The following is a 26,826-nucleotide window of genomic DNA, read 5'->3' as shown; positions in this document are numbered from 1 at the left end:
GAAGGACGTTTTATATAGTTCAGTGGGAGGCCTTGGTAACTGAAGGACGTTTTATATAGTTCAGTGGGAGGCCTTGGTAACTGAAGGACGTTTTATATAGTTCAGTGTGAGGCCTTGGTAACTGAAGGATGTTTTATACAGTTCAGTGGGAGGCCTTGGTAACTGAAGGATGTTTTATATAGTTCAGTGTGAGACCTTGGTAACTGAAGGATGTTTTATACAGCTCAGCGGGAGGCCATGGTAACTGAAGGATGTTTTATACAGTTCAGTGGGAGGCCTTGGTAACTTAAGGATGTTTTATACAGTTCAGTGTGAGCCTTTGGTAACTGAAGGACGTTTTATACAGCTCAGCGGGAGGCCTTGGTAACTGAAGGATGTTTTATACAGTTCAGTGGGAGGCCTTGGTAACTGAAGGATGTTTTATACAGTTCAGTGTGAGGCCTTGGTAACTGAAGGATGTTTTATACAGTTCAGTGTGAGGCCTTGGTAACTGAAGGATGTTTTATATAGTTCAGTGTGAGGCCTTGGTAACTGAAGGACGTTTTATATAGTTCAGTGTGAGGCCTTGGTAACTGAAGAATGTTTTATACAGTTCAGTGTGAGGCCTTGGTAACTGAAGGACGTTTTATACAGTTCAGTGGGAGGCCTTGGTAACTGAAGGATGTTTTATATAGTTCAGTGTGAGACCTTGGTAACTGAAGGATGTTTTATACAGCTCAGCGGGAGGCCATGGTAACTGAAGGATGTTTTATACAGTTCAGTATGAGGCCTTGGTAACTGAAGGATGTGTTATACAGTTCAGTGTGAGGCCTTGGTAACTGAAGGATGTTTTATACAGTTCAGTGTGAGGCCTTGGTAACTGAAGGACGTTTTATATAGTTCAGTGGGAGGCCTTGGTAACTGAGGGATGTTTTATACAGTTCAGTGTGAGGCCTTGGTAACTGAAGGATGTTTTATACAGTTCAGTGTGAGGCCTTGGTAACTGAAGGACGTTTTATATAGTTCAGTGTGAGGCCTTGGTAACTGAAGGACGTTTTATATAGTTCAGTGTGAGGCCTTGGTAACTGAAGGATGTTTTATACAGTCCAGTGTGAGGCCTTGGTAACTGAAGGATGTTTTATATAGTTCAGTGTGAGGCCTTGGTAACTGAAGGACGTTTTATATAGTTCAGTGGGAGGCCTTGGTAACTGAAGGATGTTTTATATAGTTCAGTGGGAGGCCTTGGTAACTATAGGATGTTTTATACAGTTCAGTGTGAGCCTTTGGTTACTGAAGGACGTTTTATATAGTTCATTGGGAGGCCTTGGTAACTGAAGGATGTTTTATACAGTTCAGTGTGAGGCCTTGGTAACTGAAGGATGTTTTATATAGTTCAGTGTGAGCCTTTGGTAACAGAAGGACGTTTTATATAGTTCAGTGGGAGGCCTTGGTAACTGAAGGATGTTTTATATAGTTCAGTCTGAGGCCTTGGTAACTGAAGGATGTTTTATATAGTTCAGTGGGAGACCTTGGTAACTGAAGGATGTTTTATACAGTTCAGTGGGAGGCCTTGGTAACTGAAGGATGTTTTATATAGTTCAGTGTGAGCCTTTGGTAACTGAAGGACATTTTATACAGTTCAGTGGGAGGCCTTGGTAACTGAAGGATGTTTTATATAGTTCAGTGGGAGGCCTTAGTAATTGAAGGACGTTTTATATAGTTCAGTGGGAGGCCTTGGTAACTGAAGGATGTTTTATATAGTTCAGTGTGAGCCTTTGGTAACTGAAGGACGTTTTATATAGTTCAGTGTGAGGCCTTGGTAACTGAAGGATGTTTTATACAGTTCAGTGTGAGGCCTTGGTAACTGAAGGATGTTTTATATAGTTCAGTGTGAGGCCTTGGTAACTGAAGGATGTTTTATACAGTTCAGTGGGAGCCTTTGGTAACTGAAGAATGTTTTATACAGTTCAGTGTGAGGCCTTGGTAACTGAAGGATGTTTTATACAGTTCAGTGTGAGGCCTTGGTAACTGAAGGATGTTTTATACAGTTCAGTGTGAGGCCTTGGTAACTGAAGGACGTTTTATATAGTTCAGTGTGAGGCCTTGGTAACTGAAGGACGTTTTATACATTTCAGTGTGAGGACTTGGTAACTGAATAATGTTTTATATAGTTCAGTGGGAGGCCTTGGTAACTGAAGGACGTTTTATATAGTTCAGTGGGAGGCCTTGGTAACTGAAGGACGTTTTATATAGTTCAGTGGGAGGCCTTGGTAACTGAAGGATGTTTTATATAGTTCAGTGTGAGCCTTTGGTAACTGAAATATGTTTTATATAGTTCAGTGTGAGGCCTTGGTAACTGAAGGATGTTTTATACAGTTCAGTGTGAGGCCTTGGTAACTGAAGGATGTTTTATATAGTTCAGTGTGAGGCCTTGGTAACTGAAGGATGTTTTATACAGTTCAGTGGGAGCCTTTGGTAACTGAAGGATGTTTTATACAGTTCAGTGTGAGGCCTTGGTAACTGAAGGACGTTTTATATAGTTCAGTGTGAGGCCTTGGTAACTGAAGGACGTTTTATACATTTCAGTGTGAGGCCTTGGTAACTGAAGGATGTTTTATATAGTTCAGTCTGATGCCTTGGTAACTGAAGGATGTTTTATATAGTTCAGTGGGAGGCCTTGGTAACTGAAGGATGTTTTATACAGTTCAGTGGGAGGCCTTAGTAATTGATGGACGTTTTATATAGTTCAGTGGGAGGCCTTGGTAACTGAAGGATGTTTTATATAGTTCAGTCTGAGGCCTTGGTAACTGAAGGATGTTTTATATAGTTCGGTGGGAGACCTTGGTAACTGAAGGATGTTTTATACAGTTCAGTGGGAGGCCTTGGTAACTGAAGGATGTTTTATATAGTTCAGTGGGAGGCCTTAGTAATTGAAGGACGTTTTATATAGTTCAGTGTGAGGCCTTGGTAACTGAAGGATGTTTTATATAGTTCAGTGTGAGCCTTTGGTAACTGAAGGATGTTTTATATAGTTCAGTGGGAGGCCTTGGTAACTGAGGGATGTTTTATATAGTTCAGTGTGAGGCCTTGGTAACTGAAGGATGTTTTATATAGTTCAGTGTGAGCCTTTGGTAACTGAAGGATGTTTTATATAGTTCAGTGTGAGCCTTTGGTAACTGAAGGATGTTTTATATAGTTCAGTGTGAGGCCTTGGTAACTGAAGGATGTTTTATACAGTTCAGTGGGAGCCTGTGGTAACTGAAGGATGTTTTATATAGTTCAGTGGGAGGCCTTGGTAACTGAGGGATGTTTTATATAGTTCAGTGTGAGGCCTTGGTAACTGAAGGATGTTTTATATAGTTCAGTGGGAGGCCTTGGTAACTGAAGGATGTTTTATATAGTTCAGTGTGAGCCTTTGGTAACTGAAGGATGTTTTATATAGTTCAGTGGGAGGCCTTGGTAACTGAAGGATGTTTTATACAGTTCAGTGGGAGGCCTTGGTAACTGAAGGACGTTTTATATAGTTCAGTGTGAGCCTTTGGTAACTGAATGACGTTTTATATAGTTCAGTGTGAGGCCTTGGTAACTGAAGGATGTTTTATACAGTTCAGTGTGAGGCCTTGGTAACTGAAGGATGTTTTATACAGTTCAGTGTGAGGCCTTGGTAACTGAAGGATGTTTTATACAGTTCAGTGTGATCCTTTGGTAACTGAAGTTTGTAATTGCAAGTAGATCTTAGATTATAACAACAAGTTTCAGATTTTGGTGTTGGGAGAGATGTAATGTATTCTGGGGATATACAGCTTTGTGATTTATACATCATGATTTGTTATGGCGAACACACCAACAAACGGACAAACACAAGACAAATATGACATTCTTGATTTTAGAGTGACAAGCGAAATGCTCTATACAGTTTATATTAGCAGGAAAAGACAAAGACAAGACATTTATTCAGCCATATTACCGAGATAAAGTTCTACTTTTAAAACAAATGAATCGTGCGTTACTTGTATACACTTTACAATACATTTTCAATTTACACTGGCACATTTCTATTTACAAATAAGGCTATTCCTTTAATACATTTCATATTTTGGGTTGAAATCAATAAAAAAAAAAAAATTCTCTTGAAGGATTTACTATAAAATATCCTGGCATGGAATATTTCCTGCTTAAAACATAATCTGGACATACTAAAAGAAAATTGATATTCATCTTCAACTTGATTGAAATACACTTTGTGCAAATAGTCTCATGTCTTTCTAGAACTGAGTTATATCTGCTTTTCTGTACTTTTAATTTATGTCACAAACGGTTAAATTAAAAAAAAAAAAAAATAAAAAAAAAAAAAATCAAGAGATCCTTAAATTGTGACAAATATAATATATACTGTTTTGTTTCTAAAAGAGATTTATAAGCAGAATATGCCTTTAAAAACGGTGCTCTATACAATTTACATTAGCAGGTGTAGCTTTCAAAAGGTTATATACATTCTATAGAAATAACGTACTTGAAAAACGCTATTTTTAACTGAAGCGCTATACCAAAGGGCGGAAATAACAGAATTGTAGTGATGGTTGCGTAATCGTTTGGATTTTGTTTTCTGATGAAATTATTTAGATATGGTCAGAACCTTGTAAATTTTCTTTAATTTTAAAATATCGGAAAACTTCAAATGTTTTGTTATGATCGGTGAAACATTATTTAACTCGTTAGCAATGTTAAAGATCATGTATGCTCCTAAACGCAGTCAATTTGTAGCCGTATTAGCTGTGTTTTCGGCATACTTCTTTTGTCGTTTTATTTGTTGTTTAAAGGAGAGGACAATTAAGGCATTTGGCCTGGTATGCATATTCAACGATATATAATGCACATTATTGCTTAATATCAACACGTACAATCGTATAGTTAATTAATAAAACGGTTAAATGTGACGACTATTATATATAACGGGCGCAGCCATTTTGTACCATCTCAGTGGGTACACCCTCTGGCGAGCTGGTGGTTACGTAATACTTAACGTGTCAGGAATGAGCCTTAGAACTAGAGAAACACAATCTACCTGGTTTTTGCGGGATGATAAATAGTCATACATTGCAATGTTCTGTAATAATACACATCCCAGTAAGCCAACAGTAAGTATATCCAGCACAATATATATTATTTTTCAATACAAAATAAAATACCATTGTCAAAGTGGGTACACAACCAGTCGAAACAATTAACAATGTTTTGCCCATACATTAACCTACGTACTGAAATGATACACAGAGTGTTTTCTTAGTTAATTGGTCTATGCTGTTAGTTGCTTCTACCTTTGATTCCTGATTGGCAGGTGTGTATTTGATTCGTAACCAGACAAGCCAATTAATTGACGCTGTCTAGACACAAAAATACATACCGGTATTGTGGAATATTACCTGTCGCCCCTAAAATTGTAATGGACATGGTTTATTACTGTAAATAGTTCTGTAAAACTATTGATTAAGTAGACTTTTCCATCTAAAACCACAGAACTGACCAATTACGTAGTCCCAAAGAAAATAAAATTATCACTTGGGTATCGTGGGTTGTCGTTTTTGCTCCCAACGTAGCATATCAATAGGCGTAATAGTGTACATTTTTCCTTTGGATTATTAAACAGAGAAAAACACTATAACCCCATTTTGTTCTGTTAATGCAACTTGAAATATATTTAGTTAAATAGTTTATTATATTATTACGTCATTTATGCTGTTTTACAAGTCAAGTTGATCAAAGAGAAGAACCTTGTCGAAAATTACTGCTTTTGTTTACACTGTACATACAGGAGATGGTCAGGAGCTGACGTCACTTCGCCCCAAGCTATCCTACTGGACGTCACAAAAACGAAACAAAATGGCTGCCCCCAGTTAGCAGGAATAATCATGAATGTTTTTTTATTAACTCTAAAATTACGCGTTTTTCATTTGCTAAAGTGTCAGTATGTGTTGGTGGTCCGGGTATGCATCTTTCCAACACATAAGGCTCTTGTTGGAGTTGACCCTATCTTTAACTTTAACACTAGGATATTTAAGATACATATTTTTTATTTATTACACTATAATACAATAGAATAACAGAGTATAGTAATTAGAAATTAATAAATGTCCAATGTCTGAAAGTAAAAAAAAAAAAAAAAAAAAAAAAAAAATAAGGGTGATACTATGGCACATTTTTAGACTGCAGCTAAATCATGATGAGTATATCCACAAGTGACAAATCCACTAGTCTTCAGTCTCGGACCCAGCTAGTGAGGGATAGTGACGTTCTCAAACATTTGTCGAACACTGCTAGCTTGCGTTTATATATAGGTCGTCGGTCACTGATCAGGATGGGGAGATGAGGAATATTTTGTTTTTGTGGGTTTTTTGTTTAATGACACCACTAGAGCACATTGATTTATTAATCATCGGCTATTGAATATCAAACATTTGGTAATTTCTAACATACATGTAGTCTTAGAGAGGAAACCTGCTACATTTTTCCATTATGAGCAAGGGATCTTTTATATGCACCATCCCATATCTTCATCTGGGCAGGATAGCACATACATGTACCACAGCCTTTGATGTACCAGTCATGGCGCACTGGCTGGAGTGATAAACAGCCCAGTGGGCCCACTGATGGGGATCGATCCCATACCAAACGCATGCTTTACCACTGGGCTACGTCCCGCCCCAGATAACAAGTTTAGCTCAGTGGGTAGAACACTCACTTGAGGTGTTTTAATCTTGGGATCGAACCACCTTAGTGGACTGGTATATCAAAAACTATAATATGTGATGTTTTGTCTGTGACAGAGTGCATATTAAAGGCCCTAATCTAGAATTGGAAAAGTAGGAGAAGTGACTTCTGCCTTCCCAGAAGAAAGGCGAGAAGTTTGATTATACTTTTATAGGTCCAAAATATTATTGTGACTTCGACTTCTCATTACTGATAATATCTAAGAGACTTTAGCCGATTTTCAGCAAAGGAAACTTTCATTTTGCCATCTAAATTAGGGCCTGATAATAATAAAATATACCTAAAATTGCGCTAATGGAAAAATGTAGTGATGAAACTTTTGGATTTCCAAATTTTTAATCATTTGCACAGTGTTTTCATGGGGTTTTTTTGGTCAATATTTTCCCTCATTCTCCATCCATAAATTATGATGTGGTTTTGACTGGTACTTTGCATATGATATATTTTAAAAGGGAATAACCATTTTAGATTGTTGTGCAAGTGCCAACCCTAAATCTTGTGGTAATCTGAGTGCTCGGCCATCAATATATCATTGTAATTATCAGGTTGCATAGTACCAAAGAGAGAGTTCCGTGTCAAAGTTCGAGGTGCATCGTCAAATATTTACGGAGTAAAAGCAGCTGTAGGTGTGATTGGTAGTAATATGTGACATTGATTATTTGTGCAAATACTATTATTCACTGACAATGAATAAATACACTTTTATTTGTTATACAGTTGTTACGCAGTATAAACCAGAGGTTGAAACTAATGCGGGGTACCTCCAAAAATGGAACTGCAATTTTTAGCAAAAATGACAGTTGCTATTAAAAACATTAATTAAAACTCTTAAATGGTACCCCCCCCCCCCCCCCCCCCCCCCCCCCCCCCCATTTTCTTGCAGGTAGATTTTAAGTGATGTGCCACACGTTTTATTGCTGTACTTCCTGAGTGTGTTGATACGCTGCTTATATCAGTTTTATTAGTAAACGTTAACGTTATCGGCAATAGGAATTGATTTTGTCTATTAGAACCAGCTGAAGCTCGTGAAATATTAGCAATTTGGCAAATTAGCTACGGAAATCTGTATCCAAATCAAAGTTTCATTTAGCCAAACAGCAGAAATGATGGCACCATATCTATAAATGACAGACAATTTTTTGTCAAATTATTAATGGAATATATTCACCAAATTTAACTTTAATTCACATTTGACAATTTGGCGAATTGTTGTATTTTTGTTTATAATATACTTTAATCACTGCTCTAAGATTTGTGTCAAGAATGAGCAAATGTTTGACATCCAGTATGTAGCTGATGATTAATAAATCAATAATTTGATAGCAATGCTCAACAAACCAAATTTTTAACAAACATTATAACACTGACATACATGCACGTACATCTGCCCGTACTTGGTAAAACAACAGATGCTGGTGCTTTCCCTAGACATTTGGCAAGTCATGGTAGACTAAACAATTTGTTTTATTAAAGACAAGAATTTAAATGAAATAATAAATTATGTAATATGCTTGTTTTAAAGGGACAGGCCCTAGTTTCAACCTGTGAAAATAACACTAAGTTTGGTTAATGTACAAACCTGTAACACATTGGGATAAAGTTACAACTGAGTGAAACATGAGTCTGTGACTTTGAAATGGTGAAATACCCCCTGAAAATAGACTAAAACTTGACTCCATAACTGTTACTTCTCAGATGCACGTGCATTTTTAAAAATATGAGAAATGCATTTTGTGATATTAAAAACACATGGATGACCAAAAAAACTTTGAATGTACGGAAATGGATAATCTAAACAATAAAATCTAAGTAAAGTATGATTTCAGTTATTAAAAAACGGCTCTAATAGTGAAAAATATACCTTAGTGTTTAAAAACTAGGGTACGTGTATGTACCTGTATAACATGGATATTTTATTAATTAGTAATACATTTTCTGAGTGTATTATAGGGTGTATACTACCAAATCAAATCCCATAGACGACAATAGTAACATATGTGGCTAAAACTCCTACATGCAACGTATCAATCGACACAGACGCCATGGATATAAATACTACCACCCCTCACCCTTAAAGTGAATCACAAAAAAGTGGGTGTCAATTAAGCTGCTCATTTCTGAGATAACGGGTAGCGTCTATGACTACCCTAGTTCCGCACAAAATTTGAGTCCTTTTTTTTACAGGTACCCCATACATGTTCCAAGCACAAGGCTACTTGACACAGTGGTACTAGATGAAATAAAATTGCATACATTTTTAGCCCACATGAAACTAATTGTTTTTACAACCAACACACTCACATTTATAACCAATCACAGGACTTGTGGTGTTCACTTCTCTATCAAAAGTTGGGTGCACCTCAAACTTTGACCCAGCCGGAAGTTATTTGGTTTAGTACTACCTATACTGATAACATACATTTTTCAAAAAGTGTCCAGCTATGTGTTTTTATGACAACCAGGATCTGGTGTATTCTGACATAAAGTGACAGCCTCACTGAAACTGTTGTTTCTACAGTGCAACCCAATATAATGTACACCTCATAAGGCATATATATTGTATACAGTTTTGTACAAATGCAATATGTCACATTAAACAACAAAATGTTTTAAAATAAAACTCCTGAAAATATTTACTGTCAGTTGGGTGTGTGTACTCAGGTATATATGTAGAGACAACAAAGATAGTCGGAGTACCTCTACTCCTTTAAAGTATCCCATTAAAACACATGCACTTGACTGACCCCTAGATTAGGAGACCTGAACAGGTACATCAAAGAAATATCAGTATTAAAAAAATACACTGTCTGAGGAAAGAAACACAAACATAACTGTACCTGTATGAAGTAATAACTTAATGTCCTGGACTTTAGTGTTGGGAGGAAATCCTGTATGCAGGGTGTGGCCGTCTTCAAGTTACCAGGTGTGGGAATTTCAAATCCATCGGCCATGCTGATTTTCATAATGAACCATCAAAACCATTGGGAGCCACCCATATTCCTGACTATATTTTATTTGTAGCCTACTGTAGTTGGAGCTTTTAATATTTGTGACATCTGGAATTATCATCCAGCTTTCACACATTTATTTTTGATTAATTACTGAAAAAAACAATTTTTAAATGACATAATTACCCTAACATATTGCATTATTTTCTAATCCAAATCAGTAATCCAGCATTTTATTTAGCTAGTAACATTGGGTAATACAGCTTTAACAATAAAATAAATTATCAACTTACTCCAAGGCAGATAATCAAATCTAAAAACAATTGGTTCTGAATCCAGTATAAACCTAAAATGGTCTTCATGAGAGCAAACTAAGTGATTATTTAAAAAAATATTTGATCTGGAGATCTAAAGGTATGTTAAATTTAACAAGCTTATTGTTATGTATAACTAAGAACAGAAGGCACAATAGTGACAACAAATTTAATTATGTCTTTGGTGAAGTTTTTCTTTAAATTTATTTTAAATTTTGCATAAAACTACAAATTTGTCTAAAATATAACTTAGCACCCTATAAATATGTCAAAATGACAATAAAAATCAAGTTCTTTACAAATTTGAGTTTTCAGAATTTCATACATGAAAAATTAACTATATGTTAATGGAAACTAAAGACATAAAGACATGTGGCACTATTGACACATGTTATTTTTAACATAAAAATAAATTGGTATTAAACTCTTAATTCAGGTTGCCTATATATAACACCATATTTAAAAGCAGTTGTATATGGCAAGTCAAATACCATGTAAAAAGAAATTATTGAAATATTTACAGTATGAATGTGCACCTCGAACTTTGACCCAGCCGGAAGTTATTTGGTTTAGTACTACCTATAGAGACAGTTTTGGAATTACTTATTGGAAAAGGCTTGTTTAATCTCCTGGTAGCATAACACTTAAGGCATGGTGCCGCACCATGCTAAAACAAGCTAGGGAAAACACTAGATGAAGAAATATTTAGATTAATTACTAATTTATCATATTCGGGAGTGGGATGTAACCCAGTGGTAAAGTGCTTGTGTGATGTGCTGCTGGTCCAAGATTGTTTCCGTCAGTGGGCCTATTTGACTATTTCTCATTCCAACCTGTGTCCCAGGGTCATGATATGTGCTATCCTTTTCTCTGGGATGGTGCATATAAAAGATCCCTTGCTGCTAATGGAAAAATGTTGCGGGTTTCCTCTCCAAGACTATGTGTCAAAATGACTAAATGTTTGACATCCAATAGCTGATGATTAATAAATTGATGTGCTCTAGTTGTGTCATTAAACAAAAAACCAACTTGAACACCTGGAATTCAAATTCATTACTTATGGCTGGTAGGTACTGGGTTCACATCCACGTACCAGCTCCAGAGCGAGCTTGACGACTCCGTGGAAAGGTGTAAGGCCACTACACCCTCTTGACTCTCATTAACACCTAACCATTAACCAGAGCTTATATAATTTTTATAAAATCCACTAGCCATGGGATCAGTGATTTAAAACATTTACTAGCCATGATTAAAAATTCACTAGCCCAACTTTACTTTAAGTTGATGCAATTTTACTAAATAATAATAATAATCGGATATGTCACCTAGAGAGGGAGATAGAGCTTAAACACACTAACATTGGGGTGGGGGAAGGATATTCATATTTACAAAATATACTTAACTGCAACATTTGGCAATTTGTTTTCACTAGCTGTCAGGCATGGCAATGGTGGTTATTTACAAGTCCAACATTGAATATCACTAGGCATGGAGGTGGGGCTACCATAATCTAGAAGCCCTGGAATTGTTGTATGTGTATCTTTAGTCAATTCTTTTGCATGCATTTATTTTACCAGTAGTAGTATAATACTAAGCCCTGCATTAGCCTATTATCGTGCACAAACAGCTCAGTTAGCTGAGATGTAACTTTGTAATGTTAATTTATAATTTTTGCTTACAGACTGAATGATCTGAATGGCGTCCGAGTTTACTCACGTGCAGAGGGTGCGAGCTCTGTACAAGGCTCTCCTCAAACTGCACCGTGGTCTCCCTGCTCCAATGAAGGCACTTGGAGACCAGTACCTGAAAGCCGAGTTCCGCACACACGCGAAGGTCGCCCCAGCAGAGGCAGACGCGTTCCTGTCAGAATGGACGGTAAGGATGTTAGAAACTGCAGTTGGCAAACTAGTGTTTATTAGTAGGCATTATTATAGCATTACGTTTGGAAGCGACGTCATGTTATGATGTGGGTTCCCCAGTCCTATCTTATATGACATCATTTCATATTTTTCTTCTAGTTGTAAGGGGCCCCTCCACTAGAGCGTATACCTCCACACTAGATATCGTCCCTACGGGCCTATGACGTGTCTGTGTGGATACAATAGAATCGCAGCTTTATTCATCCTTATGGGCGGGACGTAGCCTAGTGGTAAAGCACTCGCTTGATACATGGTTCGCTTGACATCGATCATATCGGTGGGCCCATTAGGCTATTTCATGTTCCAGCCAGTGCATCACGACTGGTATATCAAAGGCCACGGTATGTGCTATCCTGTCTGTGGGATGATGCATATAAAAGATCACTTGCTCCTAATGGAAAAATATAGAGGGTGTCCTATTAATGTTTGACATCCAATAGCTGATGATTAATAAATCAATGTGCTCTAGTGGTGTCGTTAAGCAAAACAAAGCAAATCCTTCTGGTTGTGGTTAAAACATTTCAAGATGGTCCTTATTATTCATTAAAAATAACAATGATAATATGGATAATAAAAAACTTGTTACACTCACGTGTGAGTTGTACTGATTTAACGAAACTCGTGTCAGGATTCATGTATATGTGTATTATCCTAGCGCTCGCTCGGGCAATACAATAATCCTGATATTCGTTTCGTAAATTCTGTACAGCATACAAGCTCGTATAATAATCTCTATTGAGGTGATGGTTTTCTAGACATCTCACACTAATATCAGAGGTGCAGAAATGGAAAATACTTCACTAGCCCGCCGGACCAAAACCAACTAAAATTTACTAGCCCACCAGAATTTCTACTAGTCCTCCAGTCTATAGAACAATATATTATTAACAATATTATAATATACAGAGTCTTCACTTCAAATGATTTATATAAATGTATTGACATAACATTATTAAGAACACCTGGTAAGGGATCAACATCACGTGGAAAACAAAATAAAAAAGACAGATTGCCTGTCGGACTGGTCCTTGCATTTTTTTATCTCATCGGTCAGAATTTTAACTCGCATTTGGCGAGCGAGCGAGTACTTTCTGCACCCCTGAATATAATAAAATTTTCTTTGCAATTTGCAGGCTTCTGAAAATTAAAAATTAGCTTAAACCATTTATGGGTTGTGCAGAAACAAATTGAGGTAATTTGTCATGACCATGTAACTGATGTCCCAATTAATGTGCGAACTGAAAATGGTTTACTGAAATCTGACTTGTGTGTACACACTGATATATTAAACTATTATTTTTCACAATTTTCAGAGGGCTGTTCTGTATAATTTATGGCAATGTGATTGGTTGAACTGTGCTTACCTTTTTATGTTTATATCTCGATGAAGCGAAAGAAATTAAACCATACCTACATGAAAATTCAGGAACATTTTGTTCAGTTTCGCGTCACGGTTCGCAATGCAAGATTCAGAGATCACTACATAAACAGTAGTTGCTAATCAATTTTTAATTCATTAGAAATATCGCTAATCAAGATTTTGAAAACAAAATGTTCTCTAAACAAATATGTCACCACTGTAGGGTGTATACTACCAAATCAAATCCCATAGTGATGTACATGTATGTGGCTAAAATCCTACCTGCAGTGTATTAATCAACATAAATGCTACAGATATAAATACTACCACCCCTCACCCTTAAAGTGAAACAGAAAAAAATTGGGGGTAAAGCTGCTCATTTCAGAGATAACGGGTAGCGTCTGTGACTACCCTAGTTTCACACAAAATTTGAGTAATTTGAGTCACCATACCCGATTGAACCCCCCAAAAATTCCTAATTAAATACAAAGTATATATTATTAAAAGGAACAGGGGCATAGCATGAGCTGGACCCCCCCCCCCCCCCCCCCCAGCCTACGCCCCTGAGGAATATAGTTAATATATACATATGTACAGGTATTTTGCAAATTAGCGAGAGTTTTGCTGCATTGATTGTCTCCACACTGTAGTTTGTTTGAAATATGCTGGAGTATCCTCATTTTTCTGGATCAGTATCTGTACAGCATTTAGTATTATATTATCACTATCAGTAACTCAGTCTGATGTGACATTTAGTTGTACTCAGTAATTATACAGTTCAACCTAACAGCTACATGTACATGCACTATTTGAATGACAATGTTTGAGATTATTCATATCATTTGAACTTATTTTCGTGCTCATATCCAACTAAGGTTCAAACACGCTGTCCTGGGCACACACCTCAGCTATCTGGGCTGTCTGTCCAGGACAGTGGGTTAGTTGTTAGTGTGAGAGAAGATGGTGTACAGGTAGTTGTCTTACACTCACCCATTGAGTCGTTAAAACTCACTCTGGGTGGGAACTGGGTGGGAGCTGGGTGGGAGCTGGTACTGAGCTGTGAACCCAGTACCTACCAGCCTTATGTCTGATGGCTTAACCACGACACCACCAAGGCTGGTCATTTGAGATTACACTTGCACCCCCACAGACCGAACAGCACATACCATGGCCTTTGATTTACTAGTCATGTAGGCCTATTACTGATTACCATACAGAAATGTTTTTAATTCATACAAGCAAGTGAAAAACCCCAGCATTACCTTATACACTATGGACATAAACTAGATCTTTTGTGAAGTACATGTTGGTATAATGTTATTAGTCCCCTACCAGTCCGACTAGAAGAGGCTATAGGTTTTGTTTCATCTGTCCATCTGTCTGTCCCACCTATAGGTTTCCAGACGTTTTTTTCCACAGCCCCTTAAGATATTGAGCTGAAATTCTGTGTATAGCTTTATCAATTATTGTTACAGATCAGGTTTGAGTTGCATTTTTTTAACTCATCGGTCAGAAATTTATAACTCACATTGGGCGAGCGAGCGAGTACTTTCTGCACCCCTGAATATAATAAAATTTTCTTTGCAATTTGCAGGCTTCTGAAAATTAAAAATTAGCTTAAACCATTTATGGGTTGTGCAAAAACAAGTTCAGGTCATTTGTCATGACCATGTAACTGATGTCCTAATTAATGTGCGAACTGAGAATGGTTTACTGAAATCTGACTTGTGTATATACACTGATATATTAAACTATCATTTTTCACAATTTTCAGAGGGCTGTTCTGTATAATTTATGGCAATGTGATTGGTTGAACTGTGCTTACCTTTTTATGTTTATATCTCGATGAAGCGAAAGAAATTAAACCATACCTACATGAAAATTCAGGAACATTTTGTTCAGTTTCGCGTCACGGTTCGCTATGCAAGATTCAGAGATCACTACATAAACAGTAGTTGCTAATCAATTTTTAATTCATTAGAAATATCGCTAATCAAGATTTTGAAAACAAAATGTTCTCTAAACAAATATGTCACCACTGTAGGGTGTATACTACCAAATCAAATCCCATAGTGATGTACATGTATGTGGCTAAAATCCTACCTGCAGTGTATTAATCAACATAAATGCTACAGATATAAATACTACCACCCCTCACCCTTAAAGTGAAACAGAAAACAATTGGGGGTAAAGCTGCTCATTTCAGAGATAACGGGTAGCGTCTGTGACTACCCTAGTTTCACACAAAATTTGAGTAATTTGAGTCACCATACCTGATTGAACCCCCCAAAAATTCCTAATTAAATACAAAGTATATATTATTAAAAGGAACAGGGGCATAGCATGAGCTGGACTTGGGGGGGGGGGGGGGGGGGGTTCGAATATGAACCAAGTGGACCTTTTCTATTTTGATTTTGCACCACCAGAAACTCCATATGTATAAACCTGTATGTTTTAGTTCTGAAAACGGACCATTTGCTTCAGTGGGGGGGGGGGGGGGGGGGGGGGGGGGGGGGGGGGGGGGGGGGGGGGGGGGGTTCGTCTGAACCCCCCAAACCCCCCCCAGCCTACGCCCCTGAGGAATATAGTTAATATGCACATATGTACAGGTATTTTGCAAATTAGCGAGAGTTTTGCTGCATTGATTGTCTCCACACTGTAGTTTGTTTGAAATATGCTGGAGTATCCTCATTTTTCTGGATCAGTATCTGTACAGCATTTAGTATTATATTATCACTATCAGTAACTCAGTCTGATGTGACATTTAGTTGTACTCAGTAATTGTACAGTTAACCTAACAGCTACATGTACATGCACTATTTGAATGACAATGTTTGAGATTATTCATATCATTTGAACTTATTTTCGTGCTCATATCCAACTAAGGTTCAAACACGCTGTCCTGGGCACACACCTCAGCTATCTGGGCTGTCTGTCCAGGATAGTGGGTTAGTTGTTAGTGGGTTAGTGGTTAGCGTGAGAGAAGATGGTGTACAGGTAGTTGTCTTACACTCACCCATTGAGTCGTTAAAACTCACTCTGGGTGGGAGCTGGTACTGGGCTGTGAACCCAGTACCTACCAGCCTTATGTCTGATGGCTTAACCACGACACCACCTAGGCTGGTCATTTGAGATTACACTTGCACCCCCACAGACTGAACAGCACATACCATGGCCTTTGATTTACTAGTCATGTAGGCCTATTACTGATTACCATACAGAAATGTTTTTAATTGATACAAGCAAGTGAAAACCCCCAGCATTACCTTATACACTATGGACATAAACTAGATCTTTTGTGAAGTACATGTTGGTATAATGTTATTAGTCCCCTACCAGTCCGACTAGAGGAGGCTATAGGTTTTGTTTCATCTGTCCGTATGTCTGTCCATCTGTCTGCCCCTCAAGATATTGAGCTGAAATATTCTGTGTATAGCTTTATCAATTACTGCTACAGATCAAGTTTGAATTTCATGCTGATTTATCTACTTTTGACACAGTTATAGCCCTTTAACTGAGGAAATATGAAAATTTGTTTTCCACACTTGTTTTATTTTAATGCCTCAAGATATTCAGCTGGAAGTTTGTATATACCTTTATCATGCACTGTTACAGAACAAGTTTTAATTTTATGGTGATATCCTCATTTCTTGCAGAGTTATAGCTCTTAATCTTAGGAGATAAGAAACATTTTCGGGCCTCGTAGTGGACATGTATTGCTTTAGCAGTACTCTCAAATGCTTGGGTTTTAGTTTTTTTTAAATATAAATTATTACTAGTATTATTATAGGGTTTTAGATCTCACTAATTGGGGCACAACAGCTTATTTGTCTGTTCTGAGCACACCAAGGTCTTTTTAGTGTAGTAATGTTAATAATAGCTGGTACAAAGAAATGCATTTCAAGCTATTTTAATGTAATTACAGCTTACTATTCCATTGATTTTGAGCTGAAATGTTTTGAAGTTACTATGTGTGTCTTAAAGGGACTGATCCTAGTTTTCAAACACTAAGGCATATTTTTCACTATTAGAGCCGTTCGTAATAACTGAAATCAGATTTTACTTAGATTTTATAGCTTATATTATCTGTTTCTGAACATCTGAAGTCACTTCAGCGAAGTGTTTCTAGTCATATTGGTGTTTTTAATATCACAAAATGCATTTTTCATGTTATTAGACATGCACATACCTCCGAGAAGTCACGGTTATGAAGTTGAGTTCAAGTCTATTAAATTTTTAAAGGTATTTCACCATTTCAACATCACACGTTTCACTCTACTGCAACTTTATTTAAATGTGTTACAGGTTGAGTGTCCCTTGTTACGGGTTGAAACTAAGGTCTGTAACTTTAATTTGGGTTTCCTTCTGTTGGGATTATCCTTTATGGCCTCAGCTTGAGTGCAATCTAAAGACCTGTATTTATTATTTTTGTTGTTTTTCAGAAATATTATGTAACACTGGCTAAACAGCTGGGATCGAAAAAGAAGACACAACAGATAGGAGAACATCTTTCCCCACAACTCATCGACAACTTCCACGATGAACAGCTGGGTCAATTGTATGAACTCCATAAAGAAACTACAAAACCAATAGTTGAGAAAAGCTGATGGTGTGTGCACTTAGAACGCATGTGTGTCTTGGTGTATGAGTGTGACAATTAGTGTTGCAAATAGCTTAAAATTTCATCATAGATCACCCATTATAATCGGCTGGCATCGACAGATCAACTTTCAATTTCGCAATTGTTTAGAGGGTTAAAAGTTTGTTTTGTTTAACAACACCACTACAGAGCTCAAACTTAACAACGGCACTGATGGCAGTTGCCGTCGCTGAGATATAAATTGCCATAGGTAGAGAACATTAATGATTGCACTTTTGTGCCATCTGTAAAGCTCCTCAACAATGGCAAAATGTTTACATGTGGTGTACATTATCTGCCAATATTTAACATTTGCTCATTTCAAATATGTCTACATACAGCAAAATAGCCTTACAGTCATGTTTATTTGTTGCAAATGTCACTTTAAAAAAATTTGCCCATGGAAATTCTTTTAAAAATTGCCATGGGAGACAACTTCTTACGTTCAAGACCTGCACACTGATTGTTTAATCATCGACTATTGGATGTCAAACATTTTGTAATTTCTTAGAGAGGAAACCCGCTATATTTGTCCATTAGTAGCAAGGGATCGTTTATATTACACCATCCCACAGACAGCCCACAGACAGGACACCACATACCACAGTCTTTGATATACCAGTCGTGGTGTACTTGGTGGAACGAGAAATAACCCCATGGGCCCACCAACAGGGATCAATCCCAAACCGTGCATCAAGCGACTGCTTTACCACTGGGCTACGTCCTGCCCCCAATTGGTTAGAGTAAGAAGTATTTTATTTATAAGGACCATGTACCTATTGTGTTCTGCTATATACAATTGGTTAGAGTAAGAAGTGTTTTATTTATAAGGACCATGTACCTATTGTGTTCTGCTATATACAATTGGTTAGAGTAAGAAGTGTTTTATTTATAAGGACCATGTACCTATTGTGTTCTGCTATATACATGTAGATACTACAAATCACTAAGTTTACATTTACATGTATTTACTTCTTTCTTTTTTGTTTATAAACACAGGAAAACCAATACCAGCCCAAAAATATTTACATCAGTTCCATCATCTAAGCTGGAAACACAATTATGGTTTAAGTTTCCTCACACAATCGACTATGAATTTTAATGAGCTAAGCTGATCAATTTTTGGTTATAATTGATCATTGGAACATCTCTAGTGACAGTTGACTCCGACTCTGTAACACTACCTTGCTCACAAGGAACTTGGTGCCATTCTCACAATGTTCTAAAGCAAGCTAACCATTCTGAATATTTACTATCCTGCCCTACTCACACAATCTATTGTTTGTTTCCAGGCATGTATCAGGAGTTTTAGCAGGGTTTAGACTGTGATGACCGAGGTTTAACCGTGTCTGTGTGGGGGGAGTGCCTGTGTGTGGGGGGAGTGTGTGGGGGTGTCGAGTCATGTCTCCCACAGAAAATATATTGAGAAGAAGAAAATTTGCTTGAGTAGGGTGTGATTTCGACCCTAGAAACTAACCCCTGCACACGCACGTTCCTTCAGACCTACATGTTCTAATGTACAAGGGCAGATCCAGGATTTTTTCTGGGGGGTTGGGTGGGGACTAATAGGAAATGGGCACTTGAAACAACTGATCAAAATGACATCCTGATAGAAAGCAAACAAATAATAGACAAAAATAGAGAGACACTTTAATATTGTGTGGGGGGGGGGGGGGGGGGGGGGGGTCCCTAGCATCCACCTCTGATGTACATTACACTCCGTTAGTCTAACAGTCGGCAGTAAATTGTGTCAATCAGGACTCTGATGATTGAAAATATATGTAACCTATTTAGACGTTATTCAAAATTGATTTTTGTAACATGTTTCCTTTTTTGCTTAACCCATTATATCCATGTAAGTGATGTCCTGAAGTGTGAATAAAAAATAGGTTACCTGAAATTAGTAAAGTTTGTTTTGTTTAACGACACCACTAGAGCACATTGATATATTAATCATCAGCTAGTGGATGTCAAACATTTGGTAATTCTGACTCGTAGTCAATAGAGGAAACATGCTACATTTTCTTAATGCAGCAAGGGATCTTTTATATGCACTTTCTCACAGACAGGAAAGCACATACTACAGCCTTTGACCAGCTGTGTTACACTGGTTGGAACGAGAGAAAAAACAATCGGTTGAACGAATCCATTGAGGTGGTTCGATCTTTTGACGCAAGCACCTCAAGTGAGCGCTCAACCAACTGAGCTAAATCCTGCCCCACGTGAAATTAGATTTACGTGAGCAATGCACTTGTAAACAGACCAATCGTTCTTGCAATGTTCAGGGGCCTGCTGCATATATTCCATTTTAAAAGATGTCCTAAGGAGGCCACCTAAATCCCCATTGCCCACTGTGGGCTCTGCACATATTGGCGCTTAACACATCCTCGTAATTAGGCATTGCGCCAGCTTGTTTTTAGAATAGATCGAGAACACTGTCCAGAGTGAGCTGTAATAATTAAGAGTGATCACAGGTCTTGAATTTGACAAATAAGAGGGCAAGGCCATTTGGCCTCGAAAGATGGAGATGTTTTTAATGAATGTCTGGCCAAAGAAAGCAGCAACGCGAATTTCAACAAGTGTATTTAATGTAACACGACATCCATTCAGAATAAATAAGTATAAACAGTTTCATGTTTATGTAATAAAACAACTTTCAGGCGTCGCGTTTGTGTATTATGGTCAATTACTGAGAGAAATAATAAGACACGGCCAAACTGCCGTAAGATTCGGTTTAATTTTAAGGCATTGGAGCATATGACTAGGTCATAAGTCACTGATGTGGCAGTTTGTCACATGGCAGGCTTTAAATTCGAGCTCTGTGATAAAGTTAACAAGCATTGCTTGATGTAGCCATTTGATTGGTTAATAGAGTCAACGTTTTATGATCAAGTAAAATAAAGTACAATACAGAGTTGTATTCCATTTTCTTTGTGGTCTATTTTTTAATGAATCTCTCTCTCTCTCTCTCTCTCTCTCTCTCTCTCTCTCTCTCTCTCTCTCTCTCTCTCTCTCTCTCTCTCTCTCTCTCTGGGGCGATACGTGGCCCAATGGTAAAGTGCTCGCTTGATGCGCTGCTACCCATTGGGCTATTTCTCGTTCCAGCCAGTGCTCCACACCTGGTGTAACAAAGGCCGTGGTATGTACTATCCTGTCTGGAATGGTGCATGTAAAAGATCCCTTGCTGCTAATCGAAAAGAGTAGCCCATGAAGTGGCGACAGCGGGTTTCCTCTCTCAATATTTGTGTGGTCCTTAACTATTATGCCCGACGCCATATAACCGCACATAACATATGCTGAGTGCGTTGTTAAAGAGAAACATTTCCTTCCTTCCATTAGAACACATCGATATATTAATCATCAGCTATTAGATGTCAAACATTTAGTAAATGTCCAAAGGGTAACAGCAATATATTTATGAGTATTTACTACACCCATGCTAATTAATGTATAAACAACTAAATATGGTCAATTCCGATGAAAACACTCTCTCTCTGTTACCTTGCAACAATCGCCCCCCACAAACACCACCCTCCCCCCCCCCCCAATAACACACACACATACAGTTATTATAAATAATTTATTCTTATATAAAAATCCTAATAAATATGAAATACACTCGGCCGAGGTGTGTTTGTGTGTGTCTGTGTGTGTGTTTGTGTTTGTGTTTGTGTGTGTGTGTTTGTGTGTGTGTGTTTGTGTATGTGACCTTGATTAAGACAGAACGACTGAATGGATGTTTTACGACACCACACCACATCACATAAATACACATCGGCTGTTGGGTGTCGAACAGGTAAAATATCGGGGAAAAACAAAGAGAGTAAGTTACTAGAAATGGAATCTTTTCCTAAAACCTCTTTTTCCTGTTTGACCATAGAAATCATTGTACCAGCCACTCTATTACTGGCCGTGACTATTTCCAGTCACCTCCGTCTTGGATCTACAGCTACGTTTTATAATGTCAACTAGAATGATTAGATGGTGTTGAGAAATATGCGAATACTATTTTACATGTCTTTGAAGTCGAGTAATAAATCCATGGTTGTCGGTTGATAACTTAGTTTTCATTTTATCATAGCCATATGCACACATTAGACTACTGAAGATAGATTAACAGTTTGATATACGAGTATTTGCTTTGATGGCTGTGAGTCATCTACAACCACTGGCTACATGAGAGAAAACTGGAGGCTGTTATTTTAATTTATAATATGGTGATATGATATTCACGATACCGAAACACGAGGGTAATATCTCTTTATTATAATGTTTATAATCTCAAGCTTAATACAACGTGTTTTTGGTGAACCTTATACTTAACTATAATTCCAGTCAGCCATTACTCGATACTCGTATGACGTATGGATATGTGATGCGGTGATTTTGTTTACAGTCACTAGGGCTATATTCCCCCTGGTGGTTTATTTAGCTAACATGTAGAGTCAACGGCTTCAGTTACATACGTTTTTTGCGCACCAACACCCTACGATTATCACATTAAACGTTTTACCACCACCCCTCATTTTTGTTTGTTCAAATTCCTATAACCGCCCCTGGGGTATCATGTTTGTGGACAACCGGCGTCGTGGTTAAGCCATCGGACATAAGGCTGGTAGATACAGTGTTCGCAGCCCAGTACCGGCTCCAACCCAGAGCGAGTTTTAACGACTCGGTGGGTAGGTATAAGGCCACTACACCCTCTTGTCTATCACTAACAACTAACCGACTGTCATGGACAGACAGCCCAGATTGCTGAAGTGTATGCTCAGAACAGCGTGCTTGAACCGTAATTGGATACAAGCACGGAAATAAGTTGGAATGAATGAATGAATGTTTGTGGACAGTAGTGTACATTTCCATAATCATTGAGTTTGTATTGCGACAGAAACACTCCGTGTGAGTCATTTCAAATACAGTAGGACGGAATATCATTTTTTGTTTTAACGTCACCACTAGAGCACATTGATTTATTAATCATCCGCTATTGGATGCCAGACATCTGGTAATTGTGATATAGGCCTAGTCTTAGAGATGAAATTCGCTACATGATTTCACTAAAGTAATGTCGGAAATAGAAAGAATGAAAGACATGTTTTATTTAACGACGCATTCAACATTTTATTTACGGTTATATGGTTAAGGACTACACAGATTTTGAGAGGAAACCCGCTGTCGCCACTACATGGGCTACTCTTTCCGATTAGCAGCAAGGGATCTTTTATTTGCGCTTCCCACAGGCAGGATAGCACAAACCATGGCCTTTGTTGAACCAGTTATGGATCAATGGTCGGTGCAAGTGGTTTACACCTACCCATTGAGCCTTGCGGAGCACTAACTCAGGGTTTGGAGTCGGTATCTGGATTAAAAATACCATGCCTCGACTGGGATCCGAACCCATTACCTACCAGCCTGTAGACCGATGGCCTAACCACGACGCTACCTTGTTTGGCTCTTATTGATGTACAAGATGGTGTTTACTCTGGAAATTAAAATAAAGATGTCGGTAAACAGGAGATTTGTGACCTTTATTGGAACAGACTATAACACATTTTTGATGATATGTGTCAATTTCATTTACCCTTAAACAAACTTTTAATTTAAAACTGCAAGTTAACTGATTATTTTGAATTGCAGCATAAATTATTAATTATGACCAGTATATTTAGTGAATATAAATGCAATACAAGTACATTAGAAATTTACACAGTCTTGCAACCACTCCAAGGTGCTATATTACAAGTTATATGTGCATGAGCATCTGTTTGTGATAAAGATTCTCCAATAAAAATGTATTTTCTACTGGTAGATAAAATTATTTCCTATAATCATTTATAGGCATATAGTTAAAGGTGTAGTCTTTAAATGTTAAAAGCTAAATTTAATAAAAACATGATTTGCAATAGCTGTCATTACCCAACTTTGAGATAGCATCTTTAATACCGGTATAATTGATCACAAACTCAGAATGGTTCTTGACAGTTTTGCTCAAAAGTTACTTATAACTGTCTACAAATATTTTGTTTTGGAGAAGGTTAGGGGTAAACCGTCATCAGAAACGGTCCCTCACATATTGTATCAGCAATGAAACTGACACACGTTGACCAAAATTTCTTATAGTCTAGTCTTATAATCGACAAAAATAATTTTAATTCTATTTCCGACAGTACTTTAGTAACAAGAGAGATCTCGTATATGTACCATCCTTGAGAAATAGCCAAGTGAGGTTCACACACAAAGTTTGTTTTGTTTTTTTGTTTAACGACACCACTAGAGCACATTGATTTATTAATCATCGACTGCTGAATGTGAGAGATTTGGTGATTTCGACAGTCTAAGAAAAGTAACCCACTACATGTTCCCATTAGTAGCAAGGGATCTTTTATATGCACCACACCATAGACAGGATAGCACATACCACGGCCTTTGATATACTAGTCATGTGTCACTGGCTGGAGCGAGAAATAGCCCAGTGGGGCCACCGACCGGGGATCGATCACAGACCGACCGCGCATCAAGTGAACGCTTTACCACTGGACTACATGGAATACCAGGTGCAGATTGCTTGCACGAGCCCCTGCGCGTGCTGTAACCTCACCGAGGTGCAGGGATGTAACATTCTTTTTGAGAATGGCCAATACAGCACAAATCCCCTTGTTTTCTTCGAGATACAATTGAAATTTCTTTACACTGTTTTTATTTAAATCTTGAATTTTTATATTGATGTTGATCATCACTTTATTTGTTTGCATTACCATAGTTTGACACCCAATAGCCGATGTATTTTTCGTGCTGGGGTGTCGTTACACATTCATTCATTCATTCATTGCTTGCACGAGCTGCGATAAATTCGACTTCAGACTGATCCCGCTTAGTTTACCCAATGTTTTTTTTCTTTTTTCTTCTCTGTCCAAACCAGTATTCCACAGCGGATGTATCAAACGCCGTTGTGTGTGGGGAATCCACATATAAAAGAACCCTTGCTGCTATTTGCACTGGTTAGGATGGGGGGAAAGGATACGTCGGGCCCGATCTGTGCATGTCTCCTAGTGTACCACGGGTTGGGATGTAGTCCAGTGGTAAAGCACTCACGTGATGCGCGGTCGATCAAGCATCGATCATCGTTGTTAATTTTTGACATGTAATCTTAAGCTGAAATTCCTTTTGTCCGGTTGCGTTTACGACTCCGTTTGCGGTTGCGTTTACAATACGTTTTGAGTGAATCCATTTGACGGCAAAGTATGCGTTTATACAGCCTTTTGGCAGAAAGTCATCATGGCGTCAACAATTACCGCACGGCAACACGGATGAATCGCCCCACGGAGCGATTGAAATAAGCGCATGCGGTTTCGGATAACTAAACGCAAACGGACCGCACTAGTGGAATCACTCTCACCTGGAACAAGCTGGCTTGATTAAACCACACCGCACCGCAAACGGAGTCGCAAACGCAACCGGACAAAAGGAATCTCAGCTTTAGAGAGAAAACCGCTAACAAAATTGTCTCATTGACAGCCGATTGCAACTCTGAGATATAAAGCATGTCAAGGAATAGCCGAGGTCAGTGAAATCCAACACAGTGACATTGTAACAGTTTCAGGACAATAAATGCATGTCACCTGTTGGCAAAAGTTGTGTGACTCTAGAAGAGCATTCCACCAACAGATGGGCACATGATGCATTACCAGAGAGTGATCAAGCTGATGCTAACGAAGACAACTAATGCTGCATTCTAATGAGCTTAAATTCAGTTTCAAAATCATTTGGGCCTTGGGTGAGTTTAATTTTTCTTTTTATTATGATTGCACGTATACAACATCCACTTTAGATTTGATTATGCATGGATACGTTTGGCTGTTTGAAATAAAGTTATGTCTTCAATTAATATTTGTATAGATTCAGTCTTTGGTTTTAAACATTTCTTTCCACCACTGGTTAAGCTAACTAACGTTTGAAAAACCGGCTACTAACTATTTTGTGGTGAGCAGGTTGACACATGGTGATGGGCGTGGCAAGGGACACACACCCATACTAGTCATTACACTGGAGTTCCATACAAAAAATATATGGAGCAATGTAAGAGAAGAAATGACTGATGGGCAGAGTACTGTCAAGCTGATTACATTATGCTGTTTACCACAACCACTATACTGCCAATTTGAGGACTGACAGAGATCCCATAGACACTTGCAATATCAGGTGACCAACCCTCAAGTTGCAAGTATGGTAGACCAAAGTACACATCTCAATAACTGGCCTTAACGAGAGTCATAGCGGATTTGAACCAAAATGACGATGAGCAAAGAAACTTCCATTCAGTTTCATATACAAATATCTCCGTGGTTCTTGCTTGCTCCATACAAAGTCGGCCATAACATTCAGGATGGCCACGTCTTGAGAGATGTCCTCTCCCACAGTTGCTAGTTAAAGGGTGACCATCTGATGATGCACATGTTTTGGGAAGATCTCTGCCAGTCCCTAAGTTGACATTGTCGATATGGTAAACAGTAGCATTTGCTGGAAGGTCGTGGACACTGCAGATTCTTGTTAGAATTTTGCTTGCCCATGAATCCTTTCTCCTAATACATTGCTTCATGGTTTTGTCTTGGAACTACATAGTGACTAGTATGAGTATCTACCCCTTGTGGGGCGGGACGTAACCCAATGGTAAAGCGTTTGTTTGATGCGTGGTCGGTCTGGGGTCGATCCTCGTCGGTGAGCCCATTGGAATATTTCTCGTTCCAGCCAGTGCTCCTCGACTGATATATCAAAGGCCGTGGTATGTACTACTCTGTCTGTGAGATGATGCATATAAAAGAAGAGTGCGTCGTTAAATAAAACATTTCTTTCTATCCCTTGTGATGCCGATACTCATACATGTTAATCTGCCCACACAATG

General features: G+C 38.1%; 1 protein-coding gene across 1 annotated transcript; it reads left to right on the top strand.

The window, feature by feature from the left end:
- Nucleotides 1-4,534: 4,534 nt before the first annotated feature.
- On the top strand, nucleotides 4,535-18,518 carry LOC121385378 (succinate dehydrogenase assembly factor 3, mitochondrial-like). The gene is made up of 3 exons (XM_041516043.1): nucleotides 4,535-4,607; nucleotides 11,691-11,884; nucleotides 17,731-18,518. Exons 2-3 carry the CDS (start codon nucleotides 11,705-11,707, stop codon nucleotides 17,893-17,895), a joined length of 345 nt encoding a protein of 114 aa, XP_041371977.1. The 5' UTR covers nucleotides 4,535-4,607; nucleotides 11,691-11,704; the 3' UTR covers nucleotides 17,896-18,518.
- Nucleotides 18,519-26,826: the final 8,308 nt, after the last annotated feature.

This window comes from Gigantopelta aegis, chromosome 11, assembly GCF_016097555.1.
Source record: "Gigantopelta aegis isolate Gae_Host chromosome 11, Gae_host_genome, whole genome shotgun sequence".
Taxonomy (NCBI): domain Eukaryota; kingdom Metazoa; phylum Mollusca; class Gastropoda; order Neomphalida; family Peltospiridae; genus Gigantopelta; species Gigantopelta aegis.
This window is presented reverse-complemented; position numbering and strand designations above follow the sequence as displayed.

Excerpts from the sequence above, each read along its gene's own strand:
- LOC121385378 (XM_041516043.1), top strand. The coding sequence starts at position 11,705 with ATGGCGTCCGAGTTTACTCACGTGCAGAGGGTGCGAGCTCTGTACAAG. Across the intron at positions 11,885-17,730 it reads CGTTCCTGTCAGAATGGACG|AAATATTATGTAACACTGGC; the intron begins GTAAGGATGTTA and ends GTTGTTTTTCAG.